Source organism: Lithobates pipiens, unplaced genomic scaffold (assembly GCF_037356315.1).
Source record: "Lithobates pipiens isolate NorthernLeopardFrog02 unplaced genomic scaffold, aLitPip1_a1.2 Scaffold_22, whole genome shotgun sequence".
In the NCBI taxonomy this organism is placed as follows: Eukaryota; Metazoa; Chordata; class Amphibia; order Anura; family Ranidae; genus Lithobates; species Lithobates pipiens.
Window position 1 is genome coordinate 289,863,829 of NW_027507784.1, and position 22,658 is coordinate 289,886,486.

Here is a 22,658-nt window from a genome sequence, read left to right on the forward strand (position 1 = left end):
CAGAATAAAATGTACAGGTAGTTACATTAATGGTTAGGACAAAAAAAATGTTTTCACAGAGTATGACAATACAAGATGCATTCTTTCTCTGCATCTGAAACCTAATAGAAAAACATCTTGTGGATTTTGATGAATGGGATTAGTATAGGTTGAAGCCTCAGGAGATATCCCAGCATGCGAAATAATTCCTTGTGACACATTTGTATTTGTTCTATATTAAAAAGCAAAGAAGGAATAACCATTTAACATGTCAGAAGCAACTGTCAAAAAGATACTTGGCAGAGCAAGTCTTTGCAAGCAGGCATATCCCATAATCATCTGTGAGGGGCTTAAAGGGAAAAGCTGTACTTACAGAAGTATGAAGGTTTTTAGTGACCTCTTCTTTTTTTTAAATGATAGTTGCTGGTTGTTATGTTTTTTTTCTCAATAGTTTCCAAAAAAAAAAACTGACCCGGAATTAACCAGGAGTTCTGATTATAGTCTGAATGTATCTGCTGCATGAATAATTCCAGGTCAGCGACTCAAAGTATTGAGGTGATACACAGCCAGACAAATGCTATAAGCACAGGTAAACCCTTACAAACCACTTTGACCTACAGGTAAGCCTAGATTAAGGCTTACCTGTAGGTCCAAGAAATATCTCCTAAACCTACCCGGTTTAGGAGATATTTGCCGAAAGACAGGCACCGCTGTCTACGGCGCATGCGCCGTAGACAGCGGCAAGCAGGCGCACTGAGCGCGCCGCTGTCAACGGAGATATGCCACGAGTGGTGGCTCCCGGCGCATGCCCGGGAGTGACGTCATCGCGGCTTCACCGAATGACAGCGGCGGAGCAGCGAGACCCACCGAGAAGATGGATGCTCTGGACTACAGGGGACATCGGTCACATCGCTGGCTCCTGTGTCAGGTAAGTGACACATAATGGACTACTATGCGATGCATAGTAGTCCATTATGCTTTACCTTTGCAGGGAATCAAAGAGGAAGTAAACTCATTAGGGTTTACTTCCTCTTTAAAGACCACCTAGGATTGAATGATTGGTGTTTTTTCTTTATCATGCCCCTTTCTGGTTGGTTGTCAACTTGGCACAGCTTGGATCTTAGCCAATTCATGCTGAGTTATCCCCAAATTGAGCCATGGGTGCACCACATGGCTCAACAGAAGTTGACCAAACAGACAAACAGATCAATGGAAGGACATCTGAAAAACAATTTCCAATGTGTCCTATTCACACCAAAATGCTGCACATGCATTTCAACAGACGGCAAAATATATGCCAATGGACATCAGCGCGTGTTAAAACGTGACTAAAATGGATGGAAATGTACATGCATTTTCCATTTATTTTAGCACAAGTTATTGTGAATTGGCTCTAAACGTCAGCAGTTACAATTACAGTCGTTGCTGACTTTTAAGAAACAGATACTTACCAGCCCAAGAAGTCCAGCTCTCTTCCCTGTAGCCCAGTGGTTCTCAAATCCGGTCCTCGGGATCCACTAACAGGCCAGATTTTAAGTATTACCTTGGGGAGATGCAGACTAGAATACTGCAATCACTGAGCAGCAAATGATATCACCCGTGATGTATTTCAATGATCTTGTAAACCTGGCCTGTTAGTGGGTCCTGAGGACAGGAGTTAAGAATAGGCTTCAGCAGTGGTTCTCCTTAGGGCTTTGAATCTTTGGCTCTGCCCTTTTGGCTTTTGGAGCCTACTGTCACTTCCTGATGGCTTACAGCCGGTTCCCCACTCTGCATGCCCGAGATTGAGGGGCACAGGGAGGTCCTGTAGCTTTCTGGGGTGCGTGACATTATCCTAGGAGGCTGTGGGAGTGGGAGAGAGTATCTGCGATTTAGATGGAAGCTGGGGAGGGAAGGAAAAGGATGAAGGTAAAGCCCCGTTCACACAGGCTGCATGTCAAGAGACATCGTCCAGTTAACAAAAACAAAAAAAAAAACAGATGATAATCTGCCTCTGCATATGGCAACCTGTCTGTCAGAAGTCGGCTTCTGTTGGACGAGCATGCTGAAAAACCAGCAGCCAACCAACTCAGACAATGTCAGGAGTTCTAATCGGAGAGTTCTGGCAGAACACAATAGCTCAGCGTGGGAAATCGCTGTAATAACTTGGATCGTTAGTAAATCGGCTTGCGACTGGAGCTGACAACCCGCTGGGTTGAACGAAAGAAAAAACTCATAGTGTATATTAGGCTTTACTTTCAGTTTTAGGTGATGGTCTGCTTTAACGTGTATAGCCAGCTTTAGGGAGGATGCAAAGTGAAAAATGATGGAGCACAATTCAAACTTCAAACATTTTTCGTCTTAGTGTACAGATAAGCATAATCTCATATGGGTATACACCTAGTACAGTGTCTTGAAAAAGTATTCACACCCCTTGAAATTTTCCTCATTTTGTCATATTACAACCAAAAACATAAATGTATTTTATTGGTAATTTATGTCATGGACCAACACAAACTGGCACATAATTGTGAAATGGAGGGAATATAATAAATGGTTTTCCAAATTTTTTACAAATAAATATCTGAAAAGTGTGGCGTGCATTTGTATTTAGTCCCCTTTACTTTGATACCCTTAACTAAAATCTAGTGGAACCAATTACCTTCAAAAGTCACCTAATTAGTAAATAGAGTCCACCCGTGTGTAATTTCATCTCAGTACAAATACAGCTGTTCTGTGAAGCATTCAGAAGCTTGTTAGAGAACCTTAGTGAACAAACACCATCATGAAGGCCAAGTAACACACCAGACAGGTCAGGGACAAAGTTGTGTAGAAGTTTAAAGCAGGGAGCTTCCTGACTATGCAAAACTGCAAAACGCGTAGAAGCTGTGGGAGACATACTTTCTTCAAGGAATAGCCAGGAACAGGTTGGCCGAGTGGAGGGAGGAGAGTACCACCTGCAGAACATCATTGGCTTGCCTGATTCCATGCTGTTCTTGTATGGCTGGATAAGCTTGGTGTCAGCTAATAGACACACTGAAATGTGAGTGCAATATGTTTTAAAAATAATTTCTTAATTAAAGGTGAAATGGTTTTACACTATGTTGGTCTTATTTACCTTTGTATGAGCATACGGAAATTGAGGAATTGCTAACGGGAGAGTTGATTGAGGATTGGTTATCCCTTGAATGAACCAAAGGCTTACTGTATGGTGAAGTCTGGTGAGTGGCCATTCTTTAAGGTGGTGGTGGCACGATTTTGCTTTTCCTTTGGTGACACATGTGAAATATTCATCAGAAGATGTACGTGAATTGAATTGAAACAGCTGGATCCGATTGAAAGAACCATTGCATGAAAAGGACTATGATTTAATGAGATATAAATTTACACGAAAATTCATGTTTCATAATATAAACTGTGATTTTTTTGTATATTCTAGGGGGTTAATTTGGGGTGATCACTTTTTGAGGTAACAGAGTGAGTGATTATAAGTGAGTTTGGTACATATTTGGTTAAAGTATTTTTTATAATTTGGGGGGAATATCAGAAGGAGGTGCAACCCCCAAGTATATATTGTAAAGCAGGGTTCGGTTATAAAAAAAATATCCCAAGCTTTGAACATCTCACGGAGCACTGTTCAATCCATCATCTGAAAATGGCACAACTGCAAACCTACGAAGACATGGCCGTTCACCTAAACTAACAAACCCGGCAAGCAGAAAATTCATCAGAGAAACATCCAAGATGCTGATGGTATCTCTGGAGGAGCTGCAGAGATCATAGCTCAGGTGGGAGAATCTGTCCACAGGACAACTATAAGCCCTTGTACACACGGTCGGAGATTCAGACGGAACGTGTCCTATCGGACCGTTTTGTCGGATAATCCGACTGTGTGTGGTCTCCATCGGACTGTTTCCGTTGGAGTATCCGATATTATTTGTCCGTAAAATTTTCGACCAAAATGCCTCAATTGGACGGACAAAGTGCCACGCATGCTCAGATCAAATTCTTAGACCAAAGCTATTGGCTACTAGCCTGAACGTAGTCCCATCCTAACAAAATAACGTCATCACGTTATGTACAATCGGATTTTCCGACAACTTTGTCCGACCGTGTGTATGCAACAGTTTCGGACAAAATCCGTCGGACAAAATCCAACGGATTTGGTTGTCAGAATGTCCGACTGTGTGTACAAGGGCTTAGTAATGCAGTCCACAAATTTGGCCTTTATGGAAGAGTGGTAAGAAGAAAGCCTTTGTTGAAAGAAAGTCACAAGAAGTCCCGTTTGCAGTTTGTGGCAAAGCCATGTGGGGGACACAGCAAACGTGGAAGAAGGTGCTCTGGTTACATGAGATGTGTGGCAAAAAACTAACATTGCACATAACCCTGAACACACCATCCCCAGCGCGAAACGTGGTGGTGGCAGCATCATTTTGTGGGGATGCTTTTCTTCAGCAGGGACAGGGAAGCTGGTCAGAGTTAATGGGAAGATGGATGGAGCCAAATACAGGGCAATCTTAGAAGAAAACCTGTTAAGAGTCTGCAAAAGACTTGAGACTGGGGCGGAGGTTCACCTTCCAGCAGGATAACGACACTAGACATACAGCCAGAGCTACAATGGAATGGTTCAGATCAAAGCATATCCATGTGTTACAATAGCCCAGGTCAAAGTCAGACCTAAATCCAACTAAGAATCTGGGGCAAGACTTGAAAATTTATTTTCACAGATGCTCTCCATCCAATCTGACAGAGCTTGAGCTATTTTGCAAAGAAGAATGAGCAATGATTTCACTCTCAATATGTGCAAGGCTGGTAGAGACATCCCTAAAAAGACTTGCAGCTGTAATTGAAGTGAAGGGTGGTTCTACAAAGTATTGACTCGGAGGGCTGAATGCACGCCACACTTTTCAGATATTTGTAAAAAAAAAAAAATGTTGAAAACCATTTATCATTTTCCTTCTACTTCACAATTATGTGCCAATTTGCTTTGGTTTATCACATAAAATCCTAATAAAATACATTTATGGTTGTAACATGACAAAATGAGGAATATTTCAAAGGGTATGAATACTTTTTCAAGGCGCTGTACGTATCACAAGATTATGAGACGTTTAAATAAAGGAAAGTATCTATGTATAATGCTAGTTATAAATGGAAAAATTGAAAGAAGGTGTAAATGATTTAGCTCATGTCAAAAGTTTCATTCTTGTCTAGCAGTGATATCCTGCATTTATTTTACACTGTCAGGTGACAGAAGGAAGACACGCAGACAGGAGCAGCAGACACAGCGATAATGAACAGATCCCATCCTGTGCTGCCACAACTTGCAGAGATGAACAGTGAATGGATAAAGCGCCCATTGTGTATGCTCAGTTGCGGGTAAGAGATGTACCTTGATCTCTGGCCCAGCACTTTTGTGCGCATCAGATGAGCTCTGAATGTGGACTGCAGGAGAGTCACATGATCCTCTTCTTCCACGCTGGGGTTTTGTAAAAGTTTACCGTCAGATCCAGTGCTGTCCTGCAACAAAACCACAGATAGAGCCAGAAGATTAAAAGGCTGGTAACTGAAACAAGATCTCAAATATTTTCACTAACTCCAATGATATAGTGAGAAGAGAGTGTATTGTGCAAATAATCACCTTCATGCCTCTGTGCTGTCAATTTAAAAATGAACCTTTCAATAACTTTACAAGTCTGCATGAATACATTCCTGACATGTCACAATATACAGAAACATGAAAAACATGAAAAACAAAAAAAAATACCATTTACCATTTAAAAGTATTCCTCGCTGTCATGTGCTGTCTGGGACGCATAGCTGGAGCGAGGATTGGGAACGTAGCGGTTACCAAAGGTTCTTTGTCCATCAATGTCCAGGAGAGTGGGTACAAACGGAGATCAAGATGGTACGAAACCCCATCCCTCTTACATAAAATCTTTACTACCTTGAACCTTGAGTAAACCCCTCACATTTTTAAAAAATATTTTATTGTATCTTTTCATGTGACAACACTGAAGAAATGACAGTTTGCTACAATGTAAAGTAGTGAATTTACAGATTGTATAACAGTGTAAATTTGCTGTCCCCTCAAAATAACTCAACACACAGCCATTAATGTCTAAACCACTGGCAACAAAGGTGAGTACACCCCTAAGTGAAAATGTCCAAATTGGTCCCAAAGTATAAATATTTTGTGTGGCCACCATTATTTTCCAGCATTGTCTTAACCCTCTTGGGCATGGAGTTCACCAGAGCTTCCCAGGTTGCCACTGGAGTCCTCTTCCACTGGTCCATGATGACATCACAGAGCTGGTGAATGTTAGAGACGTTGCGCTCCTTCACCTTCCGCTTGAGGATGCCCCACAGATGCTCAATAGGGTTTAGGTCTGGACACATGCTTGGCCAGTCCATCACCTTTACCCTCAGTCTCTTTAGCAAGGCAGTGGTAATCTGCGTGTGTGTGAGGAGGTGTGTTTAGGGTTGTTATAATGTTGGAATACCGCCCTGCGGCCCAGACTCTGAAGGGAGGGAATCATGCTCTGCTTCAGTATGTCACAGTACATGTTGACATTCATGGTTCATAAAGCTTATCTTGGTCTCATCAGACCACAGGACATGGTTCCAATAATCCATGTCCTTAGTCTGCTTGTCTTCAGCAAACTGTTTGCAGCCTTTCTTGTGAATCATCTTTAGAAGAGGCTTCCTTCTGGGACGACAGCCATGCAGACCAATTTGATGCAGTGTGTGGCATATAGGCTGAGCACTGACAGGCTGACCTCCCACCCCTTCAACCTCTGCAGCAATGCTGGCAGCACTCAAACGTCTATTTCCGAAAGACAACCTCTGGATATGAGGCTGAGCATGTGCACTTAACTTCTTTAGTCGACCATGGCGAGGCCTGTTCTGAGTGGAACCTGTCCTGTTAAACCGCTGAATGGTCTTGGCCACTGTGCTGCAGCTCAGTTTCAATGCCAATCTTATTATAGCCTAGGCCATCACTATGTAGAGCAACAATTCATTTTTTTCAGATCCTCTGAGAGTTCTTTGCCATGAGGTGCCATGTTGAACTCCAAGTGACCAGTATGAGAGTGTTAACACCAAATTTAACACACCTGCTCCCCAATCACACCTGAGACCTTGAAACACTAACAACTTGAGACAAGATGACACCAGGGAGGGAAAATGGCTATATGAGCCCAATTTGGACATTTTCACTTAGGGGTGTACTCACTTTTGTTGCCAGCAGTTTAGACATTAATGGCTGTGTGTTTAGTTATATTGAGGGGACAGCAAATTTACACTGTTATACAAGCTGTACACTCACTACTTTACATTGTAACAAAGTGTCACTTCTTCAGTTTCTTCATTTCTTCAGTGCTGTCACATGAAAAGATGGGGGGTGTACTCTGGGAAAAATTCTGGGAAACATTCAATGAGGTTATAGCCAGAGTGATTACATCTGACCTAGACTTTATACCTGTATAATATGCAATACTTGTTGCACCATACAGCTTTATCTTCTAAACAGTATTTTAGGGCACTAGCCATGCATATGGCCAACACAGCCAGAATGTGTGTGCCAATCCAATGGAGCTCTAACCAGGTACCCACAATTGCTAAATGGTTCTCTTACCTAGATAAAATATATAGTATGGAAGAACTGGTTTACACTACCCAAGACAGGATGCACAAATACATGGGCATGCTGGTAATTCTTCAAAACAACTTGACTTAGTTTGGTAACATGTGCAATATTATGAAGCTTGACCTAGTAGGTGAAACAAGTTAGAAATGAGCAGCTTCCCCATCCTTACAGTGTCTAATCCTGGAGCCTGAGCAAAACTTGGCTATATTCAGATATCTTGCACAGATCAGCCCCTGGTGCACGCCCTTTCACATAGAGGTTGCACCAGGGGCTGATCTGTGCAAGACATCTGAATATAGCCAGGAATTGCACAGGCTCCAGGATTGCATGATTGCTTTATCTCTGGCACTGCATCTAAGGCTGGGTTCACACTGTTGTGCTTCAGTAAGGTATGCATTGAATGGGCTGCCCTTACAAATTGCACATTACCACACAAAGAAAGGTGATGTGCACTGCAACAATGTGAACCCAGGTCCAAGGAGGAGTCTTCATGAAAGAAAAGCAGATCTGAAAACACTATTAAAGGGAGTACTGTGATCTGTGTGAAAGGTAATAAGTATATACTGATCCTGAGCTCAGAACTTAAGTTGGACCTGGCATCAGATATTGAAAAATATGCAAGTATAGCAAAGCCCATAAAGAGATCTATATGTAAGAGGGGAAGCTGATCTGCTGGGACCCTCGATTCCAAACCCAAATACACAAACATTTTTCATGGTTATTCAACTTTTGCATCCAAAAAAATTAAATGTAACCTATCAAAACCCTCCCTACTCCTTGGGCCCACTCTGCACTTTCTTGTGGTTTAGAAAGTTCACCACCGCCCACATCTGCCTATTAGTGGATTCATACACTTCTCAGCCCATGAGTCTGTATTTCAGAATAATAGCAGCAATGGTGTGCGGTGATGAGGATCTCTTCTTTCTCTCAAAATAGAAGTGCTTCTTATTGGTCAGTGCAGTCACGTGACCACGCTGCACAATTACCACATGCCATTGCTGGCATCGTTCTGATACACAGCCTCCTGGGCTGTGTATGGAGCAAGAAGTGCAGGAATCAGTAAATGGGTATCAGAGAACTTACTAAAGAGCAAGTGAGTGCAGCGGGGACCTGAAGAATAAGTGTTGATGGGTAACATTTACATTTTTGGATGCAAAGTAGAATTACCCTTTAAGAAATGACAGTTTTTAGTTTTTTTCAGGGAATGTGTACTTTTTTTTGTGGTATTCACTCGCACTAGACGAGGATGCCATCTCCTCAGCCTGCTTGCAGTCCCCTAGGATAATGTCACACATACAGGACTAGTCTCACTGCAAGCCGCCAATTTGCACATGTGCAGTAGGGGGCCAGCTGTGAGTCATCAGGAAGTGACAGTAGGCTCCTAAAGCCAAGATGGAAGCTTTGAGGTTGTGAACATGGGCAAATATATTTGGCAAACACAAATGTTGATTCTACTTCCTACTTAGTAGCGCGTCACGGTGATTGTAACTTGCGGGGTCTTATTAGACTGTGATCGCCTACTGTTTCATTCAATGCATGTCAAAGAACCTAGGCTGGGTAAAATCACTGAGCTGTGACAAATTGTTTTATTGCATCAGTTATTCAGTTGGCCGTGCTGACTATACTTCCTGAAAAACATATAATGAATAGCATTTCATTTTCTAACCTGCTGTACGAACATAAAAATGTGATACCGAGAAGCCTCAAATGGGCAGCTTGTTGATGTATAGGGCCCAATCTAGAGGTGGCCTGGGCTGCCCGGATCTTTGGAAGTACTTCCTGGCCTCACACTTGATATAACTAGCACAATGGAACACCTCTTCAATCTCTATACCATGGTTACAATTTGAGAGGATTTCCGTTGTCCCATTCTACCTTCCTGGTCTCCTCTGGTCACACTCTATTTCTCCAAAGGATATTGCACTACTTAACGGTATTGTGAGCCAACTCTGATCTCACTATAAGGAGAAGTTTAAGTTACTCTCTAGTCCTCTTTTTTGGGCGAGCCTGAGTTCCCTCCAGCCTTCAATACAGGCCTGGAGTTTTCCAGCTGGACCTCACAAGGCCTAGTGACTCTAGACTCCCTATTGCAAGGCTCCTCCATTTGGTGTTTTTTGCATCTTCAACAGAACCATGCCTTCCACTGTTCTGAATTTTACAAATACTTACAAATCCAAAACTTTTTTTTCTAACATTTTAACACAAGATGTGGAGTTGGCTAATCACCATTTGAAAATCTTTGCAGGGAGGCTTCTAGAGATAAAGGGAGTATCTGAATCTTATACAAATACCTTAATGATCATAATACTATAGCCAAATCAACAGCTACGCTGGGGTGGGAAGTAGAAACTGCCCAGAAGATCTCGGTAGAGGACTGGCATGACATGGTCTCCAATATGCATAAATGCACACGGTCTATCACTGTCAGAGAGACTGTAGTCAAGCTTCATACCTGCTGGTATTACACCCTTGTTAAGTTGCACATAACTTACCCATTGGTACCTGACACATGCTTCAGGGGTCGTCGAGGCAGGGGTACTCTCCTTCACACATTCTGGAGCTGCACAGTTCTGAGGTCTTTATGACAACGAACCACCATGATGGTGCACCAAACAATGGGGCTACCTATGACACTGACTTACCAGATGTGCATTTTATTTGCCAAACTCTCAGAGGTCTCACCCCTCCCCTGTTAAAAGTTGACACATACAATTTTTAGTGCCACCTGATGGGCAAGAGCCCTTAATTGGTGGTCCCCCTCTGTACCAGTCACAAGTGCTTTTCCACATGAAGTCTTTCGGATTGATGGAGAGGGTGCATCATACTCTCATGGACTCCATGCACATTTTTGAACGTAAATGAGAATATCATTCAGCTTACTAAGTATATACTGTATTTGGGAGTTTCTTTCTTCCCATTTGTAATAGCTGGATATGTTTGATGTCTCTTATTGTAATACATCTAGCACCAATGATTCTTTTATATAGATGCTTTTGACCTAAAAATATTTCACAAGTAGTCAAATATTTTATCTCGCAGATGCAATGTTGTTTCTTTAGTTATATATTTTTTTCTTGTGTTCCATTTTCTTTCAAAGTTATAATGAGAGATGTATATTTGTATAATCATACCTTGTCTCTCGAATGTACTTACCGATCTCTCTGTACCTATATCTTTTGTACTTGCCTAAATACTTCAATAAAAAATTTGTAAACAAAAAAACGTGATACTGATTACTCAGGGCAACATCTCTCACTTTATTTTCTTTCAGTTTTGAAAAGCATCCCTTTTAGTATAGGAAGAACAGGCTGGCTGGTCCCAAAATAAAAATTCATCTATAGGATGTTCTTCACGCAAGAACATTGTTTTACCAGATGGTCATAGATACTGCAATGCAACCACAAAATGCAAACATTCTCTATGGAAGAAAAAATGGGCGACCTGACTGCCGACCGGGGGCGGGGGACTGTTTGTTTGCCGCCCCCCCAAAAATAAAAAAACACCAGCCGATACTGGTGATGAGCATCTCACTGCGGGAGGTGGGAAATGTTAATCTAGGAAATGGCTCCAGTCTAATACTGGAAGTATATTTGTTTTTAGACATCCCCTTTAATGAGGATACAGAAATTACACACATAAAACAATAAAGATGATAAATATCTTTACCTGTCTGCTCAGGCTATTTGTTCTTGGTGACTTTACACGTGGAGTCGAAGACGATAACATTTTCTGCCTGGCTAGGTGACCTCGCAGAGCTGCCTGGAGAAACACGGTTGTCTAATGAAGAAAAAAAATGAAATAAAAACAAGAGTGGGATAAGGAAAATCATCTATGTAACCAAACTGAGGGTTTAGAGGACATTGGCAAACATTTATGTTGGTGAATATAGGGAATTCCCCTTTCAAACCCTAACTCTAGCCAACATGTTTTTCTTTGAATGGGTTGGGAAGAATTTTTTTTCTGTCTGCAGCCTCACTGGGAGAAGTTTTCCTCATTTCCTGGTATTGTGGCACCTGTACAATAAAAGGTTGGGGGAACGGTCACTGGAACAGGAAGTCACAGAAAGGCAATAATATATTGTTAAAGGTTATGAAGCTGGCCATTCATAGCTCACATTTTGGCTGATTGCTGCTGAATCAGCCAAAATACAAGCTGTGGTTGGTCTGGCACTGTGCCAACAGGGTACTGGGCCACCGGGCTTGACAAAAGTCACATGAAAATAGAGCCGGGTGGAAAATTGTCTGCCACATAATGACTGCATCCAATTAGATGCAGCCACTTATTGGGTATTCAGCAGCCATGTGTTCCTGATGTAGTTGACAAGGAAAGAATCAAGCTCCATAGTAGGACTGGGTTGCAGACATGGAAACTGGGAAACAAGCAATTGTACAAGGAAGACCTGTCAGTCTAATTAAAAAGACTCAAGCTTCTACTCACCTGACCCCATAAGGGTGCCTAGAGATTGTCAACACAGACAACCACCTTGCCAAGGCAAGACTTACCAGGATAGATCCCTGAAACTGACTAGAAACAGCAAACTGCTAAAGAAGTGAATGATTCTCAAGCCCACCTAGAAAACCCAGGATTCAACCCCTCAAAGTCACCATAAATAAATGGGGGCATCCTGACAACGGTATGAAGGATGGAGGTTAGAATCGAATCAAACTAGTGAGACTGATTTCAACCCCGATGGAAACTGAGAAATCCTGCTGACTTCCCAGATCCAACAAAGCAGCATCATCCATTGGATGCGGAACCTTATCAGGGCAGAAAATATTTGAGTGAATCCAAAACATGAAAAAAGGTGTAGAAAGGCCTACTTCAAAAGTCCGCAATCCAGTCAAGAAAGAGGAGCATAACTCCAGGTGGACAAGTCACACAATGCCATTAAAGTATTTTCTGTTCCTGTCAGAGGATACCCGCAGTAGAAGACTAGTTTGCTCTGCCCACAGACAACCCAGGGTGACATGGAGCCCTCCTCTATGATCCTTCACTCATTTGAGATGCACCTTAGTATGTGAGCCTTTCCTCCATGTCCATAACCTACCAGTTGGGAAGAACTGGCCTCCAAATAATCCTCCTTAGGTGGTTTAGTGTTGGAAGGATAAAGACACATGGTACTGTCAACAACTACCTATCCTGACGCAAAAAAGACTCTTGTTCCTCCTCAGTGGTGAAGACACATCAGTACCTAGAGGGTGTAAAGTGGTGTCCAGATCAGGAGACCTGACTAAAGAGAAATCACATGATGTAGAAGCAACCACCTGTTCTGGAAATCCAAAATGTGGCCCAGAAAAAATTTCCAATGAGAGGAACTACCTGGAGATGGGTAGAGACTGAGTGATTAGGCCAGGCTGAGTGATTAGGCCAGCAAAGGAGAGCAAATTAGTCTATACATCTCTATGTCTAACAGATCCATATAGGACACAAGGTAAATGCTTCTAGCAAGCCATCACCATCAAAATGTGGAACTCCAAATACCCGCTGCACACTCTATCAGGTAGGGGACCATCATTGTGGTGTAGAGATCTCTTTTGAGAAATTTTTACCCATTCAGCCATACTTTGACAGAATACGATCATAGCCAGAACAGGGTAGGGGGAGAGCCCACTAGGGGTTAGGTAAGGATTATAGCTGTTGATCCTTAAAACACTATATACTAGCCTATTGATTTCCATGTAAAGGTGGGTCACTGGCAGATCCACGAGCAGTATGAACCACTGTTTGACAAACTTCCTGCCAAAAGGGAACAGTTAAAGCAAATTATCAGGGGTCCAGGACACTTCAGGGTACATTACCCACACATGGGCATGTTGGCTCCACTTTCAAGAGTTGATGAATATTATGGCGCAACAAACCTACACATGGGTAAATGACTGACACCCGTTTGGGTTCATAGATGGACTCATGGGAGATGGAGACATTGAGATACTCTACTCATCCTAAATACGTCATCTCCATACCTTTGTCTCCATGCGCTCTCTTTCTTTTAACTTTTAAACACATTTACCCCTATACTCTCCTACCCATCCTCCCTTCACTCAACTGCCTTCCATAACACTACAGCTTCTTGACTCCTCTTGGGAATTTGTGAATTCCAGCGTTTACCACTGTAAAAAATGTGTACCATGCCATTTCTGAACCTGCCTATTAGAAAGCTTGAATATTTTAGATATTATCCCTTTGTCTTTAATTGTGAAAATATTTACATATACTCAACCCAGTGTCAGGTCACCTTGAGGCGAGGTGACAGGTGCACACCGTAGGGATCCGGAGTGCACCGCAAGGTTGTGGACCCTACGGCTGACTGCTGCAGACGGGGGACAGATCCCACTAGGGATAGAGCGTGACATTCCCTGGGGCGCGGAGTCTAAGAGCCAGCAGGTGTTCACCAGAGCCTCCAGTGGTGAGGATGGACTTGGCTGCAACTGGCTCCAGGTCGCGACCCCCAGGGTCCCCCAGCTCACACCCACAGTAGGCAACAGGAGGATAGGGATGGTGAGGGACAAAGCCAAGGTCGGGGCCACAAGCAGACAAGGATAGTCGGGTACACGCCAAAAGGTCAGGGTCACAGGCAAGCAGGGATAGTCAAGACACGCCAAAGTTGGTAACGGAAACCAGTAGCAGAGCACACGGCAGGAAACAGGAAGCTAATACACAATGGATACACAATGGTTGATCAGCACTGAGGCCTGCAGTGCACAGGTTAATATAGGGCTCCCTGATAGGGCTTGGGGTGGAGTCATGCTTAGAGGAGAGGTTATAAAAACCCCCAGGTGGAAGTGGCTGGCTTCTTAGTCTGAAGACATGGGGGAAGGTAAGCAAACACAGGAAGATCACTGCATAACCATGACAGTACCCTCCCTCTTACGAGGCCTCCCCCTCCCCCGCCTGGGTCCAGGCTTAAAGGGAAACTCCAGATGGAACCTCCTAAACAGACAGGGAGCAAAGACCTCAGATGCAGTGATCCAAGACCTCTCCTCAGGACCCAGCCCTTTCCAAAGTACGAGGTATTGAAGAATGCCTTTATGGAGCCGGGAATCCAAAACTTGACTAACCTCGTATTTTAGATTATCCTCAGAAACCAAAGCAGAGGTAGGGAGAGGACGAGAGGACTTGAGGACTAAAGGCTTTTTAGGAATGGGTAAGGGCATGAGAAGATCAGGAGTCTGAGCAGGGACCCCCACACCCTTAAAGTTGAGTTGGGCATCCATAACAGGACCACCAGACTGGGCAGAGGTCAGTGGATCCCTGAGGTCAGGTTGGTTAGAGGGTGACATGTCGCAAGAGTCAAGCTGGATAGCTGAAACACAAACAGAACCCTGAGAAAAAGATCGAAAACCCCTCCTGGCCGAATGAGGTATTCTATCCAAAGAATGGATTGAGCCTCTTAAATGGGTTTGAACGGACATAGTAGTAGTAGGGTGAGGCTGGGTCACAGAAGGTCCTGAACAAGAAGCAGGAAGCTCATTGGGCATGGGCTGGACTAGCATAAGTGGTGTGGAGGCCGACTGAATAGTATTGTCAGGTGTAGCGACCATCTCAATCGCATCACAAGGCATAGCGACTCTGGAACTTGCAGACAAGTTAGCCTGGCTGTGCGTCCAAGGGAGATTAGGGACAGGCAGAGGTAATTGGTTATGCGAACTGGAGCGAATGATCAACTCAGGTTCATAGGTGGGCTCCTCATCCAGAGTACCACATGACCCAGAGAGTGCACCAGTCCGACTATTGCAGGACGCGTCCCAGAGATCGCCATATACAGCAGGAAAAGCAGAAGATACTGGGATGGTGGTAACGGGAAGTCTCTCCTTTGGGGTACCCTTGAGTAGGCAGGAAGAGGAACAGGAGGAACCCCAAGCCAGGATCTGTCCAGCAGACCAGTCAACGTGTGGAGAATGGAGCCGAAACCAAGGAAGACCTAATATGATAGGAGATGAAGCCTTAGGTGAGACAAGGAAGGATATCCACTCCTGGTGGAGTGTCCCTACTGACATCTTAACAGGAATAGTCTGGAAGCGGATAGGACCCCCTGGGAGAACCGTGCCATCAATCGCCAAGACCACCAATGGTGTTGTAAGGGGCAAAAGGGTAAGTCTCATGGAGGATGCAGTTTCCCAATCCATGAAATTGGAAGCGGCTCCGGAATCCAGATGTGCTGAGACCGAACGAGAGGAAGCACCGACATGAAGCAACACGGAAAGGAGAAGACGAGAAGGTGAAGGTGATATTTCAGGGTCTAATACTCCACCTTCCAGATGTATTAGCCCTGAGCGTTTTTCCTGACGAAGAGAACAAGTGTCAAGGAAATTACCTTTGGCCCCACAATAGAGGCATAGGCCCAGAGTTCTGCGCCTAGCGCGTTCTTCGGGAGATAACTTAGTCCAGCCCAACTGCATAGGTTCCTCGGTAGGCAGGGGGTGCTCCTCGGATCGAGGAGAAGGGACTGGGGCTGCCTAAAGAACGGGGAGTGCTGGCGTCTTTTTTCCAGGGCCCTCTCCTGAAAGCGAATATCGATCTGGTTACACAAGGTGATGACACTGTCCAGATCAGCAGGAAGGGATCTTCCTGCTAATTCATCCTTCACTCTATCAGAGAGGCCATGTAAAAAGGTTGCAACTAGGGCCTCATTATTCCAGCTCAATTCAGCTGAGAGGATACGGAACTGAAGAGCATACTGTCCCACAGAAGCAGACTCTTGGCGGAGACGTAAAAGAGCGCTAGCCGCTGAGGAGACACGACCCGGTTCCTCAAAGATATTCCGAAAAAGTTTCAAGAAATCAGACAGGCTAGAAACCACTGGATCATTCAGTTCCCACAGAGGGGCGGCCCAGGCTAACGCCTCGCCGGACAGGAGGGATATGATATATGCGACTTTTGCCCGATCGGACAGAAAGTTTTGGGGCTGAAGTTCAAAATGAATTGTGCACTGGCTAAGGAACCCCCTGCAAGCCTTGGAGTCCCCAGAGAAACGGACCGGAGCTGGTAGTTGTAATGAATGTGTGGCTGCGACTGATGCGATAGGTGCAGTGGCAGATAGCGGTTGAGGTTGTTGAACCGGGGGTCCTAATGAGGCCTGAACCTGTTCAACACGGGATGCCAAATCCTGAAGGAATCGCATCACCTGGGTCTGATGTGATTCTTGGGTCTCAAGTCGCCGAACTAAGCTCTGCAATGGATCATCTGCAGGAAGCGGCACGTCAGCCGGGTCCATGGCTGATCAAACTGTCAGGTCACCTTGAGGCGAGGTGCACACCGTAGGGATCCGGAGTGCACCGCAAGGTTGTGGACCCTACGGCTGACTGCTGCAGATGGGGGACAGATCCCACTGGGGATAGAGCGTGAGATTCCCTGGGGCGCGGAGTCTAAGAGCCAGCAGGTGTTCACCAGAGCCTCCAGTGGTGAGGATGGACTTGGCCTCAACTGGCACCAGGTCGCGACCCCCAGGGTCCCCCAGCTCACACCCACAGTAGGCAACAGGAGGATAGGGATGGTGAGGGACAAAGCCAAGGTCGGGGCCACAAGCAGACAAGGATAGTCGGGTAAACGCCAAAAGGTCAGGGTCACAGGCAAGCAGGGATAGTCAAGACACGCCAAAGTCGGTAACGGAAACCAGTAGCAGAGCACATGGCAGCACATGGCAGGAAACAGGAAGCTAATACACAATGGATACACACTGGTTGATCAGCACTGAGGCCTGCAGTGCACAGGTTAATATAGGGCTCCCTGATAGGGCTTGGGGTGGAGCCATGCTTAGAGGAGAGGTTATAAAAAACCCCAGGTGGAAGTGGCTGGCTTCTTAGTCTGAAGACATGGGGGAAGGTAAGCAAACACAGGAAGATCACTGCATAACCATGACACCCAGATATCCATTTTCTGTATGTATGCGATGTACGCAACATGATTCACTACGTCATATGCGACTTTCCTGCTACATTACGGATACAGTTTCTTTTGATATCCTTGTTATGTTGTTATTCTTACTGTAAAAAAAAACCCTAATAAAATTCTTGGAAAAAAGAAGAAAACAGTTATCATGACCATGTGCTCCTCAGGAACAGAATTTTAAGATAGGAGCCTTTTAAAGCTACCTTCAGTCTTTAGCTTTCCATCCACCAGAATTTGGTGTATTTGTTGGGAAAAAGCTTTTGTATGGTCAGGGAAGGACGTTGAAAAAGAAGACCCAATTCGCAACTGGCGCTTCAATTCATTCTAAGGTTTCCTAGGGCTGAGGTCAAGGATCTGATCAGTTTCTCCACACCAAATCATTCCTTTATGGAGCTGGATTAGCTTTGTACATCTTTGAGTGGTGGCTCATAAAAACAGACAATCATTGGAAAAGAAGTTCTAAAATGACATTGCTACCAGCCATCTGCCTGTGTATGGGGATGTTAAAGAAGTGAATGTACAGTACTTTAAAAGCCCATTAGATCAAGTTTGCAGCTTTACCAGCAACCTTTTATGATCCAGATAGGTTAATTTAAAGAATGACATCTCAAATGACTAACATATGCTGGAAATGATGCTGTGCAGAAAATGAAGTGCGCCGAACAGGCTATAAAAGTCACGTTAAATCGAGACGGCAATGATATAATAATCAGCCAATCATCTACGCTGTCCTCCGGGCCATCTGTCTAGTATTTTCATTTAATAACATGACACTAGGTCAGGGAGCTCAGATAACACAGCTGTCGGTGCTGCTAGCTTTTAATAAAGTGCCATGTATTTATATTGTGCATTGGCAAATGATACTTACTTTTATAAGCTACACTGCTCAAATAGATTTCTATAACAAGCTTCTTAGCCCACTGAATATAACTTGTAAATAGTTCCAGCCATTAAAGGGAACCTGTCATGTTGCTAAAAGCATATAGCAAACATTACAGCCCAAAGTGTTTGTAAGCTCTGTTACCACCTATACTAAGGCTTACCTGTACATACTGAAAATATCTCCTAAACTTGCACAGTTTAGGAGATATTCACTATATGCGCTGTCTAAGGCACATGCACACTGAAGAAAGGGCCCACTCGTGCTGTTTCCTCAGTACCCGTGCCATGACTTGCGACACGCGGCGTGACGTCATTGTGGCTTCGACCAATCACAGCGCCGGAGGCCACAAACCCAGAAGCAACTCCAGTAAAATATGTCGGCCATGGAATCGGACTGCGGGCAGCACTGCAGGGCATTAAAGTTCCTCCACCCCAAACTCCCTCATCCATGCCTTTATGAACCTTGCTTTTTGCACTGGTCCAAATCATATGGTGGAGGGGGAATTATGGGGTGGGGTTGTTTTTCAGGGGTTGGGCCTGGCACCTTTATTTCACTGAAGGGAACTCTTAAGGCGCCAGCATACCAAAACATTTTGGATAATTTGATGCTCCCAACTTTGTGGGAACAGTTTGGGGATGGCCCCTTCCTGTTCCAACATGACTGCACACCAGTGCAAAAACAAGGTCCATAAAGACATGGATGAGTGAGTTTGGGGTGGAGCACCTTGACTGGCCTGAGTCCTGACCTCAACCTGATAGAACAACTTTGGAATGAATTAGAGCGGAGACTGCAAGCCAGGCCTTCTTGTCCACATCAGTGCCTGACCTCACAAATGTACTTCTGGAAGAATGGTCAAACATTCCCATAGACACACTCCTAAACCTTGTGGACAGCCTTCCCAGAAGAGTTGAAGCTATTATAGCTGCAAAGGGTGGGCCAACTCAATATTGAACCCCATGGACTAAGACTGGGATGCCGTTAAAGTTCATGTGCGTGTAAAGGTAGGCGTCCCAATACTTTTAATAATATAGTGTATTAACTAATCTAGAAACAATCAGTGCAAACTTCTCATACTTTAAAAGGAATTATTTCATAATAAAATACAGCATCGCACTTACATCTTCCACGTCATGACTCTCTTCTTTCTGTAAAAAAAAAAAAAAGATCTTGGTAAAGATTTTTGGATTCACCCAAGGTAAAATGCAACTTGTATCCATAAAGAACACACATGAACTGCCATATTGTTACTCCGCTACAACAATGAACTAACATCCATGTTACAAGCAGCTGTAGAACACTGGTTCTAAAGAAAACAGGTCATGTCAAACACAAGGGCTGATGTTACTGAGCTCTTTGTGGAAATTATAGGTCTAGACAGTGGTGGCTGGTCGGTTTTTCTTTTGGGGGGGGGGGCGCAGCACTACTACCAACCCCCCTAGGCTGTGCAGCACTAATAACACCCCCCCCCCCTCCAGGTGGCCAGCACTACTTACCTGATCTATGTGGGGGGCTGTGGGGTCCTAGCGGTCGGCAGGGTGCAGATAGAGGCTCTGGTGTCTGTTCCTCCAGCGGCTTCCTCCACCACGTGTCTCCTTTCTCTTGTGCCTAAGCGCTAGGCATCCAATAGGATCGCCTGACGCCTTGGCCAACAGGTCTGACAACCTGCCTCCTGATTGGCAGGGAGGAACTTTAAATGTGAAAATAGCGAAAATTTACTGGGTGGGCTTGGAGAGCACTCATTATTTGAAGCCTATTAGAGCCGGCTGGCTCTATTCAGGTGCTTCAAAATAAAACACCCACCCCGCATTATAATCCATAGTCCGGTGCCCTGGTATGTAAATCAGGGGGCCGGACACATGGATAGGGGAGGCGGCACGCGTGCGCCACCTATGGACGTGCCGCCGCTGGGTCTAGGTATTGGACTTCCACATCTCTGAGTAGCTGACCTGGAAGAAGCATGCAGCCAGTAATGTTAGAGTCCTTTATTTACAGGTTTGTTCCAAATCAGCATCTTCGAATGTACTGAGGCGACAGAATCGGCACGAGGGCCAGGAAAATATAATTTTCAAAAGGAGAGGAGAGCAATTACTGCTTCCTTAGGTCTCTCATTACAGGTTTTCCTTAAAGGTGATCTTTCAAAATCTATAAGAATCTTTAGGAATACATTCCTGAAATTATACAAAAAAGTAGTGTTTGTTTTTAAATTTCATTCTTTTATCATAAAAAAAAGACCTCCCTAAATTTCAGCCAGTTGACTTTGCCTAGGTCTGGCATTTGCTGCAAGCAGTAAGATTTATTTAGGCTCGATCCACATCTATGCAGGTTTGCTATTGGGGTGTTCTACAGTGCATTTTGCTGAGTGTTTTTGCACATGCGATTTTACCCCGATTTTACTTGCTACATGCTTTTCTACAGCTTCTCCATTGAAGTCTATGGAACCAAAAAAAGCACTGTTTTGCATATAAAAAAAATCCTGACCCTTTCCAAAAATGCAGTAGCTGAAAAAAGCATAGATCTGAACATTTTCCATAGGAAACCATGTTAAATTGAATGGACGGTGTTTCTACAAAAGGCACCAAAAAATGCATAGGCGTGAACTGAGCCTTAGTCACCTCTTCCCCAGTGATTGAACCACAGCAATATAACTTTATTGATAGTCACAAGGTTAGAGGCTACAGCTTGGGTTGATCTGTTCAGACATTAGTGAACACCGGAAAAACTGTACAGGCACCAAGATTTACATGACTGTTTTATATCTGAACTGGCATCTCAGTTAAGGAAGCAGCTGCTGAACCTAAATGATGCCTTAACAAAGATGGTGCCTTCTTTCTGAGGAGATAAGCAGATGAAGGTATCATCAGGGACAGTACTCTGAGAGGCAATAAATGCCTGCGATTGTTACAATTAAACATGCATTTACCGAACATGAAGTCATATCTGATGATAGGACTACTTTAAAACAAACCTGTACTTTGCAAATGCAGAGCAAGCCAAGAGGTTTGTTTTAAAGTCCTCCTCCCAGCATCATATACTCACCATTGTTCCCCCACTGCTCCATTCAGCTGCTTTGAAAGAAAAAAAAGAAAATACCCCCAGTACTTCTGGGTATGGGGAAGCTACATGAAAGAACTGGTGCTTGTCATCACATAGGGGCAGCAGAACAGTCATATCTGTATGAGCTCTAATTGGACATCCCGATTTGAGCTTACACAGGTATGTCTTTCCTCATGCCCAGCTGCTGAACTGAGAAGGAAAAGATTAGTGTCTGCTTGTTGAAAGGAAGTCTGCTGTCCAAGTCTCTTGCTGATACTATTTCCAGTTGTGAGGGACCGATAATCCAGTACTGCAGATGCAACCCTACAGTCCACTTGAGCTGACACTAGTCCGCTTTTGGATCATGAGTGGACTCCACCACTGAACAGCGAATAGGAAGTTTTCATGTCACACAGGCAGTGATGTGGACACCCAAAGAAGGACAATAGAATAGAGAAGGGAGCATTACAAGGATGGGAAGTGTTATCATAATCAAGGACGGGAACTGTTATGATAATTGGGGATTTTAATTATTTAATTATCAAGACATAGACTGGGCGGAAGGAACCACGCATTGTCTAAGGCTCATCGGTTTATAAATGTCTTGCCAGGAAAATTTCATGGGTCAGATGGTAGACACACCAACTAAAAACAAGGAGTTGCTAGATCTACTGATTACCAACAATACAGACCTGATCACGGATGTGGAAATACATGGCAAATTAGGAAACTGCAATCCCAAGTCAATTGGCTTCAGGTTAAATCACACAAATAGGAAACACAAGGGGAACACAAAGACGAGCCAACTTCCCTAAACTACGATCCTTGCTAGAAGATATAGATTGGGATAAAATCTTATAAACAAAGAACACGGAGGAGAGATGGGTTTGTTTTAAGAGCATATTAAAAAAGGGCATTAGCCAGTGCATCCCATTGGGAAATAAATTTAAAAGAGCGAACAAAAATCCTGGATGGCTTAACTCCAATGTAAAAATTCATATAAAAGCAAAGGAGAAGGCCTTCAAAATATACAAAGGCTGAGGGATCATTATCAGCATTCAGACTTTACAAAGAATGCAACAAGATATGTAAGGGTGCAATTAGGACGGCTAAGATAGAACACGAAAAACACATAGCAGAGGACAGCAAAAAAAATCCCAAGAAATCCTCAGTCTTCACGAGGGAATTTGGGGGCTTCAGTAGCCAAAACTGCAGTGTTTGTCCTCATGACACATCACAGGAAGCACC

At 44.0% G+C, this 22,658-nt stretch overlaps 1 protein-coding gene across 2 annotated transcripts in view; it reads right to left on the bottom strand.

Moving 5' to 3' along the window:
• The window catches only part of IQCE (IQ motif containing E), a 114,215-nt gene that overhangs the window by 10,012 nt on the left and 81,545 nt on the right, over positions 1-22,658 (bottom strand). For both annotated transcript variants that reach the window (XM_077449158.1, XM_077449159.1), the window contains exons 19-21: positions 19,496-19,522; positions 11,273-11,383; positions 5,351-5,478 (exon numbers count right to left, since the gene is read on the bottom strand). In XM_077449158.1, the coding sequence (XP_077305284.1) occupies positions 5,351-5,478; positions 11,273-11,383; positions 19,496-19,522 (266 nt within the window). The remainder of the gene's footprint in view (positions 1-5,350; positions 5,479-11,272; positions 11,384-19,495; positions 19,523-22,658) is intronic.